The 20,327-nt window shown below is 45.3% G+C and overlaps 1 protein-coding gene and 1 long non-coding RNA gene across 2 annotated transcripts in view; one reads left to right on the top strand and one right to left on the bottom strand.

The window, feature by feature from the left end:
* Nucleotides 1-13,220, top strand: part of CIMAP1D (CIMAP1 family member D) — a 130,579-nt gene extending 117,359 nt beyond the window's left edge. The window contains exon 4 of the mRNA XM_069767821.1: nt 12,509-13,220. Within this exon, the coding sequence (XP_069623922.1) occupies nt 12,509-12,993 (485 nt within the window). The 3' untranslated portion in view covers nt 12,994-13,220. The remainder of the gene's footprint in view (nt 1-12,508) is intronic.
* The window catches only part of LOC138679719 (uncharacterized), an 88,441-nt gene continuing 71,720 nt past the window's right edge, over nt 3,607-20,327 (bottom strand). The window contains exons 2-3 of the long non-coding RNA XR_011321613.1: nt 13,148-13,256; nt 3,607-3,623 (exon numbers count right to left, since the gene is read on the bottom strand). This is a non-coding gene — a long non-coding RNA (uncharacterized lncRNA). The remainder of the gene's footprint in view (nt 3,624-13,147; nt 13,257-20,327) is intronic.

Below are 20,327 nucleotides of genomic sequence, written 5' to 3'. Positions count from 1 at the left end.
TTTAAGACCGGTCCTTGCCCAGAGAACGTAAGTATTTATCACATGCTTTAGGCTGCCGTCACACTAGCAGTATTTGGTCAGTATTTTACATCAGTATTTCTCAGCCAAAACCAGTAGTGGGTGATAAATACAGAAGTGGTGCATATGTTTCTATTATACTTTTCCTCTAATTGTTCCACTCCTGGTTTTGGCTGAGAAATACTGATGTAAAATACTGACCAAATACTGCTAGTGTGACTGCAGCCTTAGGTTGTATTGTATTGCCATAATCTGTATTTTTAAATTCCACAGAATTTTGCGTCTGGTAAATTTTTGATAATAATTTTATTTTTCCTTTTTTCACAGCACATACAGCACGACTGTCGGCCCAGGTTCTGGAGCGGTCCTTCATCCGACAGCCACGGACCCGTCCCAGCCATCCAGCAGCGCAGCAGCAAGTGGGCCTTCCACACTAACTGGAGACCAGGGAGCTGGTACATCAGGTCTTCTCCTCTCGCAGACCTCTTCCACTGCCCCCTTATTTTTGGGCTCATCCCGGCAGCGGCAGAGGGCTTCGGACAGGTCACTCATGCCCGAGTTTTTGCACTTGAGCTCGGCTTTACATGAAGCAATTAAGGCTTTAGGTGACCGAATGGATGTTTCACATAACCTCTTGAATGCACGTATTCAGGAGGTCACCAAAAGCCTTGATCACGTGAAAGCCGACCTCCAGAGGCCAGCTCATCATTTTTTTAACCAAATTGAGCAGGGCATGTCGGAATACCTTACTCCTGATCTCCAGCTGAGTGTCATGCAGGCCTGCAATGCTGCTTATGTGCAGGCTATGCAGCAGAGTCGGTATTTCCAGCAGACAGTGGGGGCATATCCACCTGTGCCTTCACTGTCACGATTGTCCTCAATGCCGACCTCTGCTGCATCCCACTGCACGGCCACCTCAATTCCTTCCACAGCCGGACACCACTACAGCACCACCATGCCGAGTGCAGTTGGACATCCCACTGCCACCATCATGACATCCGCTGCTCCTGCTTGGACCTCCTCCACTGACACCATGATGCAGCAGGAACCTGGCATGGCCTTCCGTACCGCCACCTCCACGATGCAGCAGGACCCTGGTATGGCCTTCCATACCGCCACCACCATGATGCAGCAGGACCCTGGCATGGCCTTCCGTACCGCCACCTCCACGATGCAGCAGGACCCTGGCATGGCCTTTCGTACCGCCTCCACCACAATGCAGCAGGACCCTGGCATGGCCTTCTGCTCTACAAGCGCTATGGATTCTGGCATGGCTGCACACTCTACGAGCACTATGGACTCTGGCATGGCTGCACGTTCTACGAGCACTATGGACTCTGGCATGGCTGCACGCTCTACGAGCACTATGGACTCTGGCATGGCTGCACGATCTACGAGCACTATGGACTCTGACACAGTGCAGCCGGACCCTGACAGGTGACCCGCCACCACGCCACGGCATATGAGCCCACCAAGACCTCCCCTAACCAGGCAAACCAAAAAAAAACCCAGAAAAAAAAGAGGACTCTTAGCATTCCTCCCCTTCACCTACCAGTGTGTCTGTAATGTCAGGTTTGTCTCACCCTTCCAGTGCGTCTCAAGCCTCTCATGTGTCAAGCCCCATCCCCGAACTTCCAGACCCTTCTAGTTTCATTGCCCCTTCTCCTGCCGACTCTGCGTTGTCCACGGTTAGCCAGGCCTCAGTTCTTCACACCCCCCGTTTACATCACTCTAGCCCAAGCCGGCGCAGTAAAATATAATTTTTTGAGTTGTTAACAAAATAAAAAAAGTTTGATTTGCCACAATTATGTTTGGTTTATTGTGTCTTCTGCCGCTGGCAACACACACCGTGTGCCAAGAAACGTCGCCACACACTTACTTTTTGGGCCACATCATATCTCCAGTAGTTAAAAATAAAAAGACTGCAGCTTTGTGTGTCTTTAGTATACAGATATGAGGTGGGCCAAAAAATATTACATGTATCTCCATAATCTCTTTTTGTCTGTGCCTAGTGTGGCAGTCTGAAGAGAAAATGGTGGAAATACAGTGCAGACCTCTACTGAACAGGTCAGGTGTCAAAAAACTCATTAGTTATGACACCTGACCTGTTGAGTAGAGAACTGCCTTGTATAAACACGATTTTCTCTTCTTTATACATAATCTATTACACACAAATTGAGGGGACAATGGTGGTCACACACTACATATCTATGCTCACCTGCACAGGTGTCAGAAATAGTGAATTCATGAGCCTGTATATGTTTATCATGAATTCATTATTTCTGGCACCTGACTTGATGAGTATAGATAGTGTGACAGTGATTGTCTCTTCAGTTTGTGTCCAATGGATACAGGAGAAGACAATCATGACGCAATGACGTCAACAAGCTTACCAATAAAGCAACATGGCTGCCATTACTAGCAGTATGTGGCCAGTGTTTTATATCAGTATTTGTAAGCCAAAACAAGGAGTGGAACAATTAGAGGTAAATTATGATATTAACATAATAACTAGCACCTCTGCCTTTATCACCCACTCCTGGTTTTGGATTACAAAAACTGATATTAAATACAGATCAAATGCTGCCAGTTTTAGGACAACCTTGGTTTGGAGAGGAAAAAGATAGGAGAGACGGTCAACACAACCAAAACTAAAGTTTATTAATGAGAAATATTATTATCATTGTAGAAAATTACTGGTACAGATGTAATTACAACATGACTTTTAAACAACATTGTCCTGCCATGACACACGTCCAATATCTGAATCAAAAAAGGCAGCAAATTGGTCCCGCATGTGACCAACGGCTGCAGTTGACCGCAGCGGGTGATGCTGGAAATCGGGCAGTGGGTGTGCAACAGGTTCATCCAGTTCAATGTTGGGTTGCTCCTTAACCATTATATAATTGTGCAGAACCACACAGGCTTTGACCACCTCGTCGACTGTTTCCACTTTTAGATTTATGGCTCATGCAAGAATGCGCCATTTAGCGACCAGAATGCCAAAAGTACACTTTACTGTTCTTCGGGCCCTGGTCAGTCTGTAGTTAAAGATCCTTCTAGTGTGGTTCAAGTCCCGACTGGAATATGGCTTCAGTAGGTTTTCACACATCTGGAAGGCCTCATCCCCAACCATAACAAATGGCATCGGTGGACCTTGAGTGTTGGGGAGAGGTTGTGGCGGTGGAAAATTGAAATTGTTGCCATACACATGGCGGCCCATATCCGAGTTCTTAAAAGTCTGGGAATCGTTGCCAAAAGCTCCAATGTCCACAGCGATGAAGCGACAGTTCGCATCGGCTATTGCCATGAGCACCACAGAAAAATATTTTTTGTAATTGAAGTACTCCGATCTTGTCCTGGCTGGTTTGATAATGCGAATGTGCTTTCCATCCACCTCTCCTAAACAGTTGGGGAAATCACACACATTCCAGATTTTTTCCGCAATTTCAAGCCACATGTCCAAGGTGGGTTGGGGTATAAACTCATCCCGGAGTACATTCCACAAAGCCCGGCAGGTGTCCGCAACTATTCCGGACAGGGTGGATATTCCAAGCCGGTATTGGAAGTGGAGGGATGATAAACTCTCTCCGGTGGCCAGAAATCTGGAAGAAAAACAAACACAAAAAAAACATTACAATCTATTCTTTTTATGGTGTGGTTACGATAAAAAAAGAAAGGAAAATACACAAAAAATACATGTCAGAAAACACTAAATTTGGACTGTCATTGGTTTAGATTTTGAACGTACTTTAATGTAACCAGCAGACGTTCCTCGGGTGGAATCGCTCTACGGAGCTGGGTGTCCTGTCGCCGTATGGCTCCTTGGACACGAGAAAGCAAATCCCGGAACTAGTCTTGCGACATTCGTTTGTATTCCTGGAATTTCTCCGGGTTAGCATTAAGCTCGGTATATAGCGTGTGATAGGCTCCACGGCTCTCACGTAGTTCAATAATGGGGTGCCTCCAAAAACGCCTACGTTGTTTCCTTCTCCATCTTTCGCAATTTCTGTCTTGCTCCCAAGCAAAAGCACAGGCAAGAAACAGCTTGAAGCTGAAATCCAGGTTGAAATAAAAGCTCTCCATGCGAAGATTCATCATGACACAGTAGCAAACTGTTAAAATTTCAGCAGCCCTAGGGTCTATATATAGAGATCCCATCATACACGCCCTCTGTAGTCCCATTGGCGGTGTCTGGTTATTTTGATTTTTCTCTTGTGAAATTTCTCATCATGCGCACCAAAAATTCAAACGCAGGAAAAAACGCATACAAACTCGGCGTTTTTTTAACCACATGTGACAACGCATGCATCTAAAAAACGCTGCGTTTGTACGCATTTATATGCGTTTTTACCACCACTTGCGGATGCATTTTAAACGCTGCGGATTTAAACGCAAATGTGAAACTAGCCTAACACCAAATTTACATGCACACAAACTAACCTCCTGGACACATGGGAGATACTGGGAAATAAGGCCAAACAGAATTTGAATTAAAGTGTATCAGCCTGGGAACCTCAGAGGTATGCAATGGAGGTAAAGGGATGTTTTTTCCCACAGGCAATAAATGGTGTCAATGATAGGTTTTGACAGCTCCACCCCCTTTCTCGGGCATCCCTCTGTAGGCTGGGACACCAGGCAGCTTCTCCATCACCACATAAGGGTCAGGACACCACTGATCAGCAAGCTTGTGCTTCCCAGGAAGACCTAGGGTATGTGTCCACTTTCAGGATGGCCGGCGGTATCGCCGGAGCAGCTTAGCGGCTCTGCGGTAAGCCCCGCCCCCTTTCTGGGACGCGATGATGCCGGATGTGTTCACAGCACACATCCGGGATCATCGCTCCCCACCATAGGGCCCTGTGCTATATCTTGCGGCGCCGCAGCGTCGCCGCAAGATATACGGACATGCTGCGATCTGAAAAGACGCGCAGCATGTCCGGAGTCGCAGCGCCGCCACGTGCGTCTTACCACGCATAGTGGAGACGGGATTTCATTAAATCCCCTCCACTATGCTGTAACATCTGGACGCTGCGTGTCTGACGCTGTGGCTCTATGCAGCGTCAGACACGCAGCGTTTCCTGCACGTGGACACATACCCCTAGAAGTTGGATAAGGACTCTATCTCCAGGCAGTAAAACTTGTTTCCGAACTCTACAGTCGTAGCGAGTCTTATTGCGCTTCCCTGACCGACCAGAGGCCTGCTCTGCCAATCGGTAAGCTTTTTTCAAATCTTCTTTTAGCTGGGACACATATTTTAAGTAGGTCTTCCCATTAGAACTGTCAAAGGATGTTCCAAAACTAATATCCACTGGTAGCCGGGCTTTTCTTCCAAACATGAGAAAATAAGGCGAGTATCCCGTTGACTCCTTTGTGGTGCAATTGTAGGCATGAACCAACTGACTCACATGCCTGCTCCATTGTCCCTTCTTCCTAGGATCCAAAATGCCTAACATGTTCAGAAGGGTACGGTTGAACCTCTCAGGTTGAGGGTCCCCTTGGGGGTGATACGGGGTGGTTCTGGATTTCTTGATCCCACAGATGGCGCATAGCTCCTTGATGAGTCTACTTTCTAAATCTCTTCCTTGATCGGTATGGATGCGGGCAGGCAGCCCGTAATGTACAAAGAACTTCTACCATAGTGTTTTTGCTACAGTAATTGCCCTTTGATCTTTGGTGGGGTAGGCTTGGGCATATCAGGTGAAATGGTCAGTGACCACTAACACATTACTGACATTGCTTTCATCAGGCTTGATGGAGAGGAAATCAATGCACACTAGCTCAAGTGGGCCATCACTGGTAATGTTCACAAGGGGGGCTGTTCTCAAAGGCAAGGTTTTTCTCAACACACACAGGGAGCATGATATGCAGTATTCTTCAATATCCGCTTCCATCCGAGGCCAGTAAAATCAGTCAGCCACAAGACTCGTGGTCTTTTCGATGCCAAGATGTCCATGGTCATCATGCAGGGACTTCATGGCCATCCTCCGAAATCAGGTGGGTAACACCAGCTGTCGGCGGACTCCTCCATTATGGCGCTTTGCCTCCTGGTATAGTAGTCCATTTCTTACGACTAGAGACTCCGAGTCAGCAGGACAGATTCCTCTGTTCGTAATGCTCTCTTTTCGGTCCTCCAGCCCCTCTTAACCCACTATCGGACTACCCCCACAGATCGATCCTCCTGCTGCGCCTTTCGGACTTGATTACGAGTCAGTTGAGGGAGAGAGCCTGGGGTTACATTTATCTCTCGGCAGTACAATAATGGGAGCGCTTCACTGGATACTCCTAAGAATTCAGCACAACCCTGCATAGGGAGAGCATTAGTTTGATGTCTATGGCACAGAGTCTTCACCTCAGGGGCAGGGACCTCTATCCATCCCCCTTCTTCTTCCTCATTTAAGGGTTTCCTAGGCAGGCGAGAGAGTGTGTCTGCATCAATGTTACTAATCCCAGGTCGATACTTTAAGCTGAAATCGTACAGAGAGTGCGGCAAGCCACCGGCACCCTGTGGCATCCAGTTTTGCCGTGGTTCTCACGTAGGTTAATGGATTGTTGACGGTATGAACCACAAAGTGTACCCCATAGATGTAGTCATGCAGCGTGTCCACTACAGCCCATTTCAAAGCCAGAAACTCCAGTTTGTGAGCTGGGTAGTTGCGTTCACTGGGAATCAATCCTCGACTAATGTAGTAAACGGGACGCAGACAGCCATCATGGTCTTGATAGAGAATCCCTCCTAGTCCATGAAGAAAAGCATCTACATGTAACACATATGGTTTACTGGGGTCTGCATAGGCCAACACTGGGGTTTGGGTCAATCATGACTTCAGTTTCTCGAATGCCTCGGCGCATGCAGGTGTCCATCTATCCACAAAAAGTTCATTAACTTTGAAATAGACCCTCTTTCCTGACCTTGAGGAGTGGTCTGTCCTCCCGGAAGGGGGATACCCCTGGGTAAGGGTAGTTAACGGCTTCGCAATCCGAGAGTACTGGGGTACAAATCTTCGGTAGTATCCGCAAAATCCTAAAAAGGACCAAAGCTCCCTCAGTTTGGTGGGCTTTGGCCAGTTTACAACAGCCTTCACTTTGGCGGGGTCGGTGGAAATTCCTTCTCTGCTGATTATGTGCCCCACATATTTCACAGTCGTCTGGCAAATCCGGCACTTGTCAAGGGACAACTTCAACCCAGCCTCCTTCAACTGATCCAGCACCTTGAGCAACCGCTGGTTGTGTTCTTCCAGAGTCTTCACAAAAACAATAAGATCATCTAGACAAACTAGGACCTCACGTAAGTGCATGTCCTCCACTACTTTGTCCATACATCTCTGAAAAGTGTCCGGAGCACCTGTCAGTCCTTGAGGCAGTCTCTGAAACTCGAAGAACCCAATGGGGCAGATAAAAGCGGTCTTCTCTTGATCCTCTTTTGACCTGGGTATCTGATAGTAGCCACTCTGGAGATCTAACACAGAAAACCATTGGCTCCCTTGCAGGCAATCCAAAGCTTCATCGATTCGGAGCACAGTGTACTGGTCAGGGATCGTACGTTTATTTAAGGTATGATAATCCACACATCCGAATAGCTCCATTTTTCTTTTGAGCTATAACGATGGGGGAAGCATAGGGGCTATTAGACTCTATGATGACTCTTGTGTCTAACATACCGCGTAGATGCTGCCTGACATCTTCTATATCCGCCGGGGCCAATCTTCGGGATCTCTCTCGAAAAGGCTTTTGATCCTTCAACCGAATGCGATGTTCCACTCCTTGGGCGAGACCCATGTCCCATTCACCTAGAGAAAAAACTGCACCCCGCATTATCAGGCCGTCAATGACCAACCCCCTCTCTTCTCCTTTTAGCTCACTTTCTTCAAAACAAGGGTCAAAGCTTTCAGGCTGTAGTTCCCTCTTCTCCTCCTCCGTTCTCACATAGGCCTCCAGGCAGACTGGGTGGATGGATAGGGTCTGCGAGTAATTTTCTCCCCAACTTCCCGACACCACTGAGCTAACGTGCGGAAGATGTTAGTATTTGTTCCCAATTTGACAGGTGTTGGTCTCTCATCTGCCTCGGCCTCTGGGCAGATTAGCGCTATGATGGGTATCTCTTTATTTACTCCAACAACAGTCTTTGGGAATCGTAGAGTCATGGACACGTATCATCTGTAGGGGTAGCTGTGCTCACTCAGTCCCCACACCATGAGTCCAGACAATGGTTTCAGAGGCACGTTGGGTAAATATCTCTTATACCATCCTTCAAAGATGATGGATACTTGAGACCCGTTATCCAGCAATACTGTGCAAGGTTGACTATTGATATATGCGGGGACATGTAGGGATGGTCCGACTAAACCTTCAGGCAGGATTTTCGATGAGGCACAATTGGATGGGGTGGTAGAGTAGGTCTTTGTTGTTGATGGGGGCTCAGTATGGGGTTCTACTGGCCCCCTTTCCCATTCCCGACTGCCTCTGAGGGTGATGGGGAAGATGTGAAGAGTTCTTTGGGCTCCACCTCTTCGGACACTGACGAGCTATATGGCCTGGACTCCAACAGACAAAGCACCCTTCTGGTTTCCTACTCTCTACTCTACAGAGGTCATCATTCTCTTTTCCTGAAACCAGGATTTGCTTCTTGGCTACTTCCGCAGCACTTTGTAGCCGCTGTATTGTCTTGGCCTGAGCACTTAACAGTTGTGTAATCTGCTCCCCTGTTTCTCGATGACTTTCAACAGTTCTATATCTCGGCAGTCGGCTGCTGGCTTCAAGGCAACAGTAGTCACCCGAGGGGCTGTCTTCTCTCTTGCGGCCAAAATAACCTCCTCCTTCCAAACTTCCTTAAGCAACTCATGAAAAGAACCAGGAATCTTCTCTCCATCACAAGACCTCATCCGCTGGGCAATTGGATCATGAGTGAGAGCTTCTCTGAGTACTTGTTCCAGATGACACTGATCAACTTCTTTAGGGCTGACTCCACCTTTAGATACTAATCTATGAACCAGCTTATCTAGTCGGTATAGATAGTCAGACATCTTCTCATCTGGCTGTTGGTAGATGGTACGGAGTTTATAGAGGAGATCAGTAGCATCTTCAGGGGATCCAAAACCATCTTCTAAAGCACTCATATAATCTTGATAAGTTGCCAGAGGCTTGCTCCGCCAAGCAGCCTGCACCACCTCCATAGCAGTACCCTTCAAGCTCTCTTCTATTCTCTGCTTCTTTACAGCATCAGTGCACTGCCACTCTTCTAGGCACTGTAAAGTGACATCCCTCCAAGTATCATATTCTTCTTCTCCAGCAGGGGTGGGGAGGGCACCCGAGAAAGTTCTTAGACGACGGTAGTTCCCTTCTGGCTGCATCTTGCCAAACTGACTGACTAACTTTTCCATAGCTGTCATAAGCACATCAGCAGGGGCCGCTGTCTCTTCAGGACGGAATCTAGGTGGAGTAGAGGGCGGCCATATACTAGTCTTTCTAAGCTGAGGGGTTGAATCCTGTTGCCGGGTCTCAACTTCGGACTCAGTAGGTCAAGTGATCTGCCATTGTCGACCATACTCTGAAGACACAGCTACCATGGATGGGAAGTATTCTTTCCTCAAGATCTGCCCAGGGCTGTGGGTAACTGTCCCCCCCTTTTCCTTCCGGCGGTCGATCACTTTAGGGTGGGCAAGTTCAGTGAGTCGGTTAACTATTTTCAATATCTCTTCATCAGATGCATCACAGAGCTCACCACTCACTGCAAAGCTTTGTTTGGTGGGAACATCCATCTCTTCACACCACAAATACACTTCTCGTTCTGTTAAAGTCTCAACTCATATGAACACTAGCGTGGGAAAATATTCAGAAAAATTCCCACGCTAGAGTTCATATGAGTTTATGCCACCAGGGGGGCGCATCACCGCAAGTCTACGAAGCTATGATCCCCTGCATTGCATTCATTCCCCAGTTTTTACAGCCAGTGGTGGCTGCATTAGCAGGCTCCTGGTTGTAAAATTATTTAACCCCTTCAGATGGATTTACATTGTGGGACATGACTGTACGGCGGACAGGTATGGGATATTGTTGCTTTTTTATTTCCCCTTTTCTTCAGAAGACAAGTGTCGTCATTTGGATTGAGCATACAATAAAGATGTTAAAACCCATGTGTTTATTTATTTCATTAAAATACTTTATTCATAATGTGTGTTTTTTTAACCCTTTATTACTATTGGATTAATAATGGATAGGTGTCTTTTTGACTCTTCTCCATTATTAACCATTAGCAAGGTGACATTAACCCTTTATTACCCCATATCCCACCGCTACTCGGGAGTGGGAAAAGAGTGGCTAAGTGCCAGAATAGGTGCATTTTACAGATGTGCCTTTTCTGGGGTGGCTTGGGGCAGATGTTTTTAGCCAAGGGGGGATCAATAACCATGGTCCCTCTCTAGGTTAATATCTGCCCTCAGTCACTGGCTTTCCCACTCTGGCGGAGAAAATTATTTTAAGGTCGGCTTCACACTCAGCGTATGAAAATACGGTCCGTATATTACGGCCGTAATACGCTGAAAAGTCCCGAAAATAGTGGTCCGTAGCTCCTCCGTAGGCAGGGTGTGTCAGCGATTTTTGCACATGGCATCCTCCGTATGTAATCCATATGTCATCCGTACTGCGTGTTTTTATCGCAGGCTTGCAAAACCGACATACGGATATACAAGGGATCCATGTGTTAAAAAAAATATAAATATATATACTGTCTATATATATATATATGTCAGTAGACACATATATGTATATATATTAATATTTCATCCAGCGCGATATAGCAGAAAGCCGGTAATTCAATTACCGGCTTTTGCTTTCTCCTTCCTAAACCCGACATGATATGAGACATGGTTTACATACAGTAAACCATGTCATATCACCATTTTTTTGCATATTCCACACTACTAATGTCAGTAGTGTGTCTATGCAAAATTTGGCCGTTCTAGCTAGTAAATTAAGGGGTTAAATGGCGGAAAAAATTGGCGTGGGCTCCCGCACAATTTTCTCCGCCAGAGTAGTAAAGCCAGTGACTGAGGGCAGATATTAATAGGCTGGAGAGGGTCCACGGTTTTTGGCCCCCCCTGGCTAAAAACACCTGCCCCCAGCCACCCCAGAAAAGGCACATCTGGAAGATGCGCCTATTCTGGCACTTGGCCACTCTCTTCCCATTCCCGTGTAGCGGTGGGTTATGGGGTAATGAAGGGTTAATGCCACCTTGCTATTGTAAGGTGACATTAAGCCAAATTAATAATGGAGAGGCGTCAATTATGACAGCTATCCATTATTAATCCAATACTAGTAAAGGGTTAAAAAAATACACAAACACAATATTAAACATTATTTTAATGAAATAAAAACAAAGGTTGTTTTAATATTTTATTGAACGCCCAATCCAATCACTGAAGACCCTCGTTCTGTAACAAAAAAAACATAATAAACCAACAATATCCTTACCTTCCGCAGATCTGTAAAGTCCAACGATGTAAATCCATCTGAAGGGGTTAAAATATTTTGCAGCCACGAGCTTTGCTAATGCAACATTGCTCATGTCTGCAAAGCCCCGGAGAATGTAGGTAAAGTAGGTCATTGACCTATATTTACCTGCATTTGCGGTGAGGCGCCCTCTGCTGGTTGTTCCTAGATCGTGGGAACTTTCCTAGAAAGCTCCCTGGCTCGAGTTCTGATATCCTGTCTGGTTTGATAAGGAGATAGCAAAAGTCGGCAATTGAATTACCGGCTTTTCTGTTATCTACTGTAGCTCTGTATTAAATAAATATATATATATATATATATATATATATATATATGCTGCATATATGTTTTCACGAATATTTGAGTCCATGGATCCATTCTATGTCCATTTTGCAAGCTTGCGAGAAAATCTCGCCATACGGATGCATACAGAGGTTTACATGTGCAAAATACGCAGCCACACCTTGCCTATGGCTGACATACGGATCACTGTTCAGGGAACATTTCTGCGTATTTGGTCTGTAAAAAACAGACCGTATTTTTATACGTTGTGTGTGAATCCAGCCTATATCTACCAGTTCTATGTGTAGACATTTATTTTTCCGGTACCGGAATTATCTGGACGTGTGAGACTGGCCTTAGGTAGTTAAGACTGAACCCCTCTCTGTCACAGCCAGTGCATAGACAAAAGTAGAAACCACCTTATTTTTTTAAATGCACATGATGATGCATCAACACAGAAAGCTCTTTCCTATATCAAGCTCGGGGCCAAACTTGGGGCTGTAGTTGATATCTGAAGATTGGGACGATTTTGGCAATAACAGTTTTTAGTTTTCTAAATAATCATAATTAGAATATTATATTTAGAATACATTTAAAGGTAATTTTTAAAATGTGTTTTCAATTTACATCCCTTTTAATTCGAGGATAAAATGTGTCTATCTTTACAGTTGTTAGCCTACACTTTTTAACAATTAATTTATGACCATTGCTGTATGTTTTATAGATAATAAGGAGATGATCCCAGGTCCAGGAGTATATAAACCGGAGAAATGTCTTATTCCAACACATCGGAAGCCACCGTCATACTCAATTGGTTCCAGAACACGGTACAGATCAGTAGATCAGGTACCCGCTCCAAACACATATTCCTTGCCCCCAGTGGTGGGACCTCGTGTACCTTTGAAAGCCTCTGCTCCTGCCTTCAGTCTCTCTGGCAGAATACATCGTGGAGGGCATTCTGAAGATTTGTGTGATACACCTGGTCCAGCTCACTATAACCCAACGGATAATAACAGCTACTTGCGAAGAGGTCCAGCTTTCTCCATGCTTGGTCGACATCAGACTTCAAAAGTAGAGTATGCCAGTCCAGGTCCTGGTGCTCATAGTCCAGAGAAAGCAACAAGTCAAAAGAGCAAAGCACCAGCGTACTCAATGGGTATTCGACACTCTGATTATACTACTCCTCTAATAATAGAAGTACCCAACTGACTTTCTACCATAGAGGTGATTCCGAAAAAGAAAAGGTTGAAATCATGATTGATATAATAAACATTTTCCATCTCTAAACTGTAAATTAACATTCTAGCAAAGTAATAATTAATGTTAACATGGCATAGCATTAGGCCCAGACTGGCCGTCTTACCAATTGGACAGATTCCCGGAGGGCCATGATGGTTCGTGACCTCACAGTGGATTGGCTGCTCTTGCTCCCACTTTTCCCGTCTACAGTTTTTTTCTGCTGCCTGTAGTAGCTGGCAGAAAAAAACTCCTCAGTTCAAGATTTTTTAAAAATTATTTTTGCAGTTTATACTTTGTGCATGCCTTTCACTATTTAAAAATTGCAAACCCTAACTAATGATTCCTAAAATATAACCTTTATTTATTCTATTAATATAGGACTAATGTGCAATATTAAAATCAGAAAATTTTGTGGGAGTTAATATTATTGGAAACTTTTCCCTTGGTCCTAGAAATGTAAATGAAACATAGTGATGACTGATTTCTGCTGAAATAAGCATTCAGATTTTAAATATGTTGTAGGGAATCAGTCACTTATAGAGTAACTCTGCCTGGATTGGGTTATAGTATGTGCGCTGGTGAGGATTGTGTGCCAGGTAAGTCTGTTTGTCCCATTCCGACCCAGAGTTGCCCTTATGTATCCATGTGGTGGGAACTATAAGCTGTATTGCAGCTATGCTTTGCTCATGACTTATTACCGTTAGTTACATTAAATTGTGTAGATTTTACCTGCCAATACAGTTGTCCAGAAAGAAAGCTATATTGATTGTCATCTTTGTACGGGCTCTTTTTTACCATTTATTTATCATGGGTTTATGCATGTGTTGCTTTAGACTTAGTTCCTTATGGATATTTATGTTTGAAATATGCACTTTACTATTTTAGCTCTTTCTGTCTTTATATATTCTTATGTATTTAATCTGTTTTTATCATGATATGCTTTTAAATGTGTGCCCCCTGCTATAATAATAAAGTTACTTTTTTGTGGTTAATTGGCGTTTGATGTGTATTTGAACTTGTGACTTTGTAGCTATAATTTATCCTATTAATATTGCCTAATAAAGCAGTCAGACCTGATAATCCTGATTAGATCACTGATTGCCATGACATCCCATTGACACCCTGAAATCAGTTTGTGGGGACACTGATGGGGTGACAGAGGGTATTTTGTTTCACTGTTATGGCTGCTAGTGTAACTATCAATGGAAGCAGTAAGTGCGCACATTGAATTGTACAAATTCATTTTATACTTTATTACCAAGAAATAGGACAGTGACCCCATATACACTCCCAAAGCAACAACTGATTCTATAAGCACTTTGCCCTTTTGTATGCAGCCAAGATGTTGTTATTTGTAATTTTTCTATTAGTCTTATTTTGGGCATACACTCCCTTTCCAGCAGCAGATGCCTCATTATCTTTGGAAAGCTCATGATGATGACTAGAAACATCTTCATCCTTAATTGTTTAACTTTCTAAAACTTTTTATGCAATAGGAAAATGTCACTATTTGTTCCAATTTTGGATTAATCCAGTATTTGGGACATATTCACATGCGGCAGATTACTATTCCGTACATGAAAATAGTGATGTCTGAATTCTTTTTTGTGGGTAGAACATGTACCCATTATTTAAAACAGAAAAAAAACACTTGGAAATGAATTACCAATAATCACTTATTATATTCATTTTATTTAAAAAACACGAGTGACAAGACATAATAAAAAACAGAAAACATATAATAAAACCAAAGGAGAGCAGGTCAGCACACACAGCTCTGTTACTGATCAATGAGTACAAAGGATTTTAATTCCACAGTGTAGAATACCAGGAGCCCAAGGAAGCAAATTCAATATAACATCAATAGGTATAAACTGCAGTGCAAATATATATTTTATTAACAATCGTCATGCTTTAATTCAATGAATCATACTTCTAATTTACTGCATGCTGATTGATATATCCATGCTTTTCACACCTAACACTCTCCTCCTATCTTATCCTATCTTTCTTCAGCTTTCATGGCAGTTAAATGTTCATTTAACTGCAATCTGCTAATTGTCCCCTGCTGTCCACTGTCCTCCACCTCCTTCCTTCTCCCCCCTCCTCCCTCTCTTACCTGGCTTCATTTCTTGGACACTTGAATGGTATAAGTTGAATGGTTTCGGTCAGATTTGACTTTAGTCAGATGTGACATCATTTCAAGTGACATCTTTAAGTGTATCGTCAGAAATATGCCAGAAATAGTCCAGGAATCGGCCAGACGGTAAGACTAATCACTGTATTCTAATTTTACTTGCTTCTCCTTTCTTCCCCTGCTATTTAACCATACTTACATTTGCCCTCACTATTTTCACTCCACTAATCCTCACCCCTATCCTTCTCACACTATGAGAAACTACCGCAATCCCTCACACTTAAAACCTGTGCAACTGACCCCCATCCCCCTGCTTCCTCTCTCTGGGGCACTTTGGAATGCCCGCTCTGTCTGCAACAAGCTCCACCTGATCCACAATCTCTTTACTTCCCGCAACCTTTCCTTCCTGGCCCTCACTGAGACTGACGGCTGACGCCCCCTGACACGGCCTCCCCTACTGCACTGAGTTACGGTGGCCTCCATTTTACCAACTCTCCTCGCTCTGGCAACAGACATGGTGGGGGATGTTATGAACTGGTGGTTTAGGAGCAACATGGGACAAGCTCTGAAGGAGGTGGTACCTGTACTGACCGCAGTTCCTAAGCTCAACACAACACTAGAAGAAGCCGTGGGATGTTCCTGTCACTCCCTAGACACCTCGTCACAGCCTGAGAACTAACTACCCCTGAAGATAGAAACAGGAAAGCTATCTTGCCTCAGAGAAAATCCCCACAGGATAGATAGCCCCCCACAAGTAATGACTGTGAGTGGAGAGGGAAATGACATACATAGAATGAAACCAGGATGTAGCAAAGGAGGCCAGTCTAGCTAGATAGAAAGGACAGGACAGAATACTATGCGGTCAGTATTAAAAACTACAAAAAATCCACACAGAGTTTACAAAAATCTCCACACCTGACTAAAGGTGTGGAGGGTAAATCTGCTTCCCAGAGCTTCCAGCTTAACTGAATAAATCCATACTGACAAGCTGGACAAAACATAGAATGCACAGAACAATAAGTCCACAACATGTGGACAGAAAAGAGCAAAGCAAGGACTTATCTTTGCTGAACTGGTCAGGATATCAGGGAAATCCAAGCAGAGATGTGAATCCAACCAGGAACCATTGACAAGTGGCACTGGCTGAAGGGAAGAGCCAGGCATAAAAGCCGAGCAGAAAGACAATCAGTGGAAGCAGCTGCAGACTGCTAAATCCAAGGAGCAGCCATTCCACTTAAAACCACCGGAGGGAGCCCAAGAGCAGAACTCACAAAAGTGCCACTTACAACCACCGGAGGGAGCCCAAGAGCGGAATTCACAACAGGGGGAGTGGGTTTCCTTTTTTCTAAAAACTGCTACTTCAACCCTATCCAACCCCCACCCTCCCTTATCCTCCCTTCTTTCGAGGTTCACTCTGTCTGTATCTACTCTCCCTCTAATCTCCAAATGGCTGTCATATACCGACCACCGGGCTCAGTCACTGCCTTCATTGACCAATTCTCCACCTGGCTTCTTCACTTTCTCTCTGCTGACATCCCCACCATCATAATGGGTGACTTTAATATCACTACTGACACCCGCCAAGCAGCAGCCTCCAAGCTTCTGTCCCTTACCTCATCCTTTGGACTTACTCAGTGGTCCTCCACAGCCACCCACACAGACAGACATACGCTAGACCTCATCTTCACCCACCTCTGTTCCTTATCTAATCTCACAACCTCTCCCTTCCCGTTATCTGACCACATCTACTCACCTTCTCTTCCTTGTCCTCCTCACCCGCTCCCCACGTCCAGCCAGTACCACATCCTCGCAGAAACCTTGCACACCTAGACATTCACAGACTCTCAGACTCTCTTCTACTCCTGTCCTCCATATCTTCACTCCACGACACGGATAGCGCCATCACTTTCTATAACTCCACCCTCACATCAGCCATAGACTCAGTCACCCCTCTCATGCATGGCAAAGTACGACAAATCAATAGGTAACCCTGGCATAACAACCTCACCAAAAAACTCTGACAAGCATCCAGGGTCGCGGAGCGGCGGTGGAAAAAAACACGCCCGCCAGACAACTTCACCGCTTTCAAACAAGCTACACTTGCCTTTAAACTAGCCCTCCCTTCTGCTAAACAGACCTATTTCACTAACCTTGTATCTTCACTATCCTACAACCCAAAACAACTGTTCAGCACACTTAACAGATGTCTGTTATCTGGGTGGTTTGTGACCGGTTCTCTAAAATGGTCCATTTGGTACCTTTGCCTAAATTGCCTTCCTCCTCTGACTTGGTTCCATTGTTTTTTCAACATGTGGTTCGTTTGCATGGCATTCCGGAGAATATTGTGTCTGATAGAGGTTCCCAGTTTGTTTCCAGGTTTTGGCGGGCCTTTTGTGCTAGGATGGGTATTGATTTGTCTTTTTCTTCGGCATTCCATCCTCAGACAAATGGCCAAACTGAGCGAACTAATCAAACCTTGGAAACCTATTTGAGATGCTTTGTCTCTGCTGATCAGGATGATTGGGTGACTTTTTTGCCGTTGGCCGAGTTTGCCCTTAATAATCTGGCCAGTTCGGCTACTTTGGTTTCGCCTTTCTTTTGTAATTTTGGTTTCCATCCTCGTTTTTCTTCAGGGCAGGTTGAGCCTTCTGATTGTCCTGGTGTGGATTCTGTGGTGGACAGGTTGCAGCGGATTTGGGCTCATGTGGTGGACAATTTGACGTTGTCCCAGGAAAGGGCTCAGCGTTTTGCTATCCGCCGTCGGTGTGTTGGTCCTCGGCTTCGTGTGGGGGATTTGGTCTGGTTATCCTCTCGTCGGTTTATTGGTCCTTATAAGATCTCTGAGATTATCAATCCTGTGTCTTTTCGTTTGGCCCTTCCAGCTTCTTTTTCCATCCACAATGTTTTTCATAGATCTTTGTTGCGGAGATATGTGAAGCCCGTTGTTCCATCTGTTGATCGTCCTGCCCCGGTGTTGGTTGAGGGGGAGTTGGAATATGTGGTTGAGAAAATTTTGGATTCTCGTTTTTCAAGGCGGAAGCTTCAGTATCTTGTCAAGTGGAAGGGCTATGACCAGGAGGATAATTCTTGGGTTATTGCCTCCGATGTTCATGCCGCCGAGTAGGTGCGTGCTTTTCATTTGGCTCGTCCTGATCGGCCTGGGGGCTCTGGTGAGGGTTCGGTGACCCCTCCTCAAGGGGGGGGGGTACTGTTGTGAATTCCGTTCTTGGTTGTAAGTAGTATTTTTGTTAGTTCTGCTCTTGGGCTCCTCCTGTGGTCTTTAGTGGTATTGCTGCTTTTTGGATTTAGCTTCTCAGCTGTTTCCTTTGATTGTCTTTTGGGCTCGGCTATATTAGTCTGGCCTTAGCCCTCATTCAATGCCAGTTGTCAATTGTCTCTGCCTGGAGTCATTGCTCTTCGGATTGTCCTGACACTCTGACCAAGTTCTGCTAAGCTAAGTCCTTTCATGTCCTTTGCAGTTCACTTATTGTGGACTTGTTGTTTTGTACTGTCTTGTTTTGCTCATTTGTCCAGTTTATCAGTATGGATCTATTTAGCTAAACTGGAAGCTCTGGGCAGCAGAGTTTGCCCTCCACACCTTTAGTTAGGTGTGGAGATTTTTGCATTTCTCTGCGGTGGACTTTTTCTAGTTGTCTTCTACTGACCGCACAGAGCTCTTTTCTGTACTTTCCTTTTTAGCTAGAAGTGGCCTCCTGTGCTCAATCTTGTTTCATACTACGTATGTCATTTCCTTCTCCTTTCACAGTCATTACATGTGGGGGGCTGTCTTTCCTTTGGGGATTTTCTCTGAGGCAAGATAGTTTTCCTGCTTCTATCTTTAGGGGTAGCTAGCTCTTAGGCTGTGACGAGTTGCATAGGGAGCATTAGGGGCAATTCACGGCTGCTTCTAGTTGTGTGTTGAGCTTAGGGTCTGTGGTCAGTATAGATACCACCTGCTCAGAGCTAGTCTCATGTCGCTCCATAATCACCAGACCATAACACTTAACTCTCTCCTCCGCCCACCACTGCCATCTCCAACTCCCCTCATCTCTTCTGAGGACTTTGCCACCTTCTTCAAAAACAAGGCAAACCTTTACTGTTCCACAACCTCAATCACTCCATATACCAGACCTCTGCCCTTCCCCAATAACTTCCCTCTCCAACATCACTGAAGGAGAACTTACTCGCCTCCTTTCCAAATCACACCTCGTGACCTGTGCACTTGACCCCATCCCTTCCCTTCCCTCCTGCTCCCCAACCTCACTAGCATGCTCATTCCAGCCCTAACCCATCTCTTCAACCTATCACTATCTTCTGGTGCTTTCCCCTCTGCCTTCAAACATGCCACCATCACACCCATCCTCAAAAAAGCTAACCTTGACCCAACTGCTATGCCCAGCTATCACCCCATATCACTGCTCCCGTTTGCTTCCAAACTCCTTGAGCAGCATGTCTATGGTCAACTTTCCTCCCACCTCTCATCTAACTCTCTCCTTGACAACTTCCAATCTGGCTTCCGCCCCCACCACTCCACCGAAACTGCTCTGACCAAAATTACTAACGACTTACTCACAGCCAAAGCTAACAGACAGTTCTCCATCCTCCTCCTTCTCGACCTGTCCTCTGCTTTCGACACAGTCGACCACTGCCTACTGCTACAGATTCTTTCTTCCCTCAGCATCAAAGGCCTTGCCCTGTCCTGGATTGCCTCATACCTTTCTGACCACATATTTAGCATTTCCCACTCCCACATTACCTCCTCACCCCGCCCCCTCTCTTGGAGTCCCTCAAGGCTCTGTCCTAGGGCCTCTACTTTTTTCCATCTATACCCTTGGCCTAGGACAACTCATAAAGTCCCATGGCTTCCAGTACCACCTATATGCGGACAACACTCAGATCTACCTCTCTGGCTCAGATGTCGCCTCTCTTCTGTCCATAATCCGGGAGTGTCTGTCAGACATATCCTCCTTCTTCAACTCTCGCTTCATAAAACTCAATGTAGACAAAACTGAACTCATCATCTTTCCCCCATCTCGCATATCCCCCTACCTGATCTATCTATTATGGTAAACGGCATCACGCTCTCTCCCGCATGTGAAATCCGCTGCCTCTGGGTAACTCTCGATTGTGCCCTGTCCTTCAAACTGCACATCCAAACTCTTGCCAC

The sequence above is a fragment of the Ranitomeya imitator genome, chromosome 1 (assembly GCF_032444005.1).
Source record: "Ranitomeya imitator isolate aRanImi1 chromosome 1, aRanImi1.pri, whole genome shotgun sequence".
NCBI lineage: Eukaryota > Metazoa > Chordata > Amphibia > Anura > Dendrobatidae > Ranitomeya > Ranitomeya imitator.
This window is presented reverse-complemented; position numbering and strand designations above follow the sequence as displayed.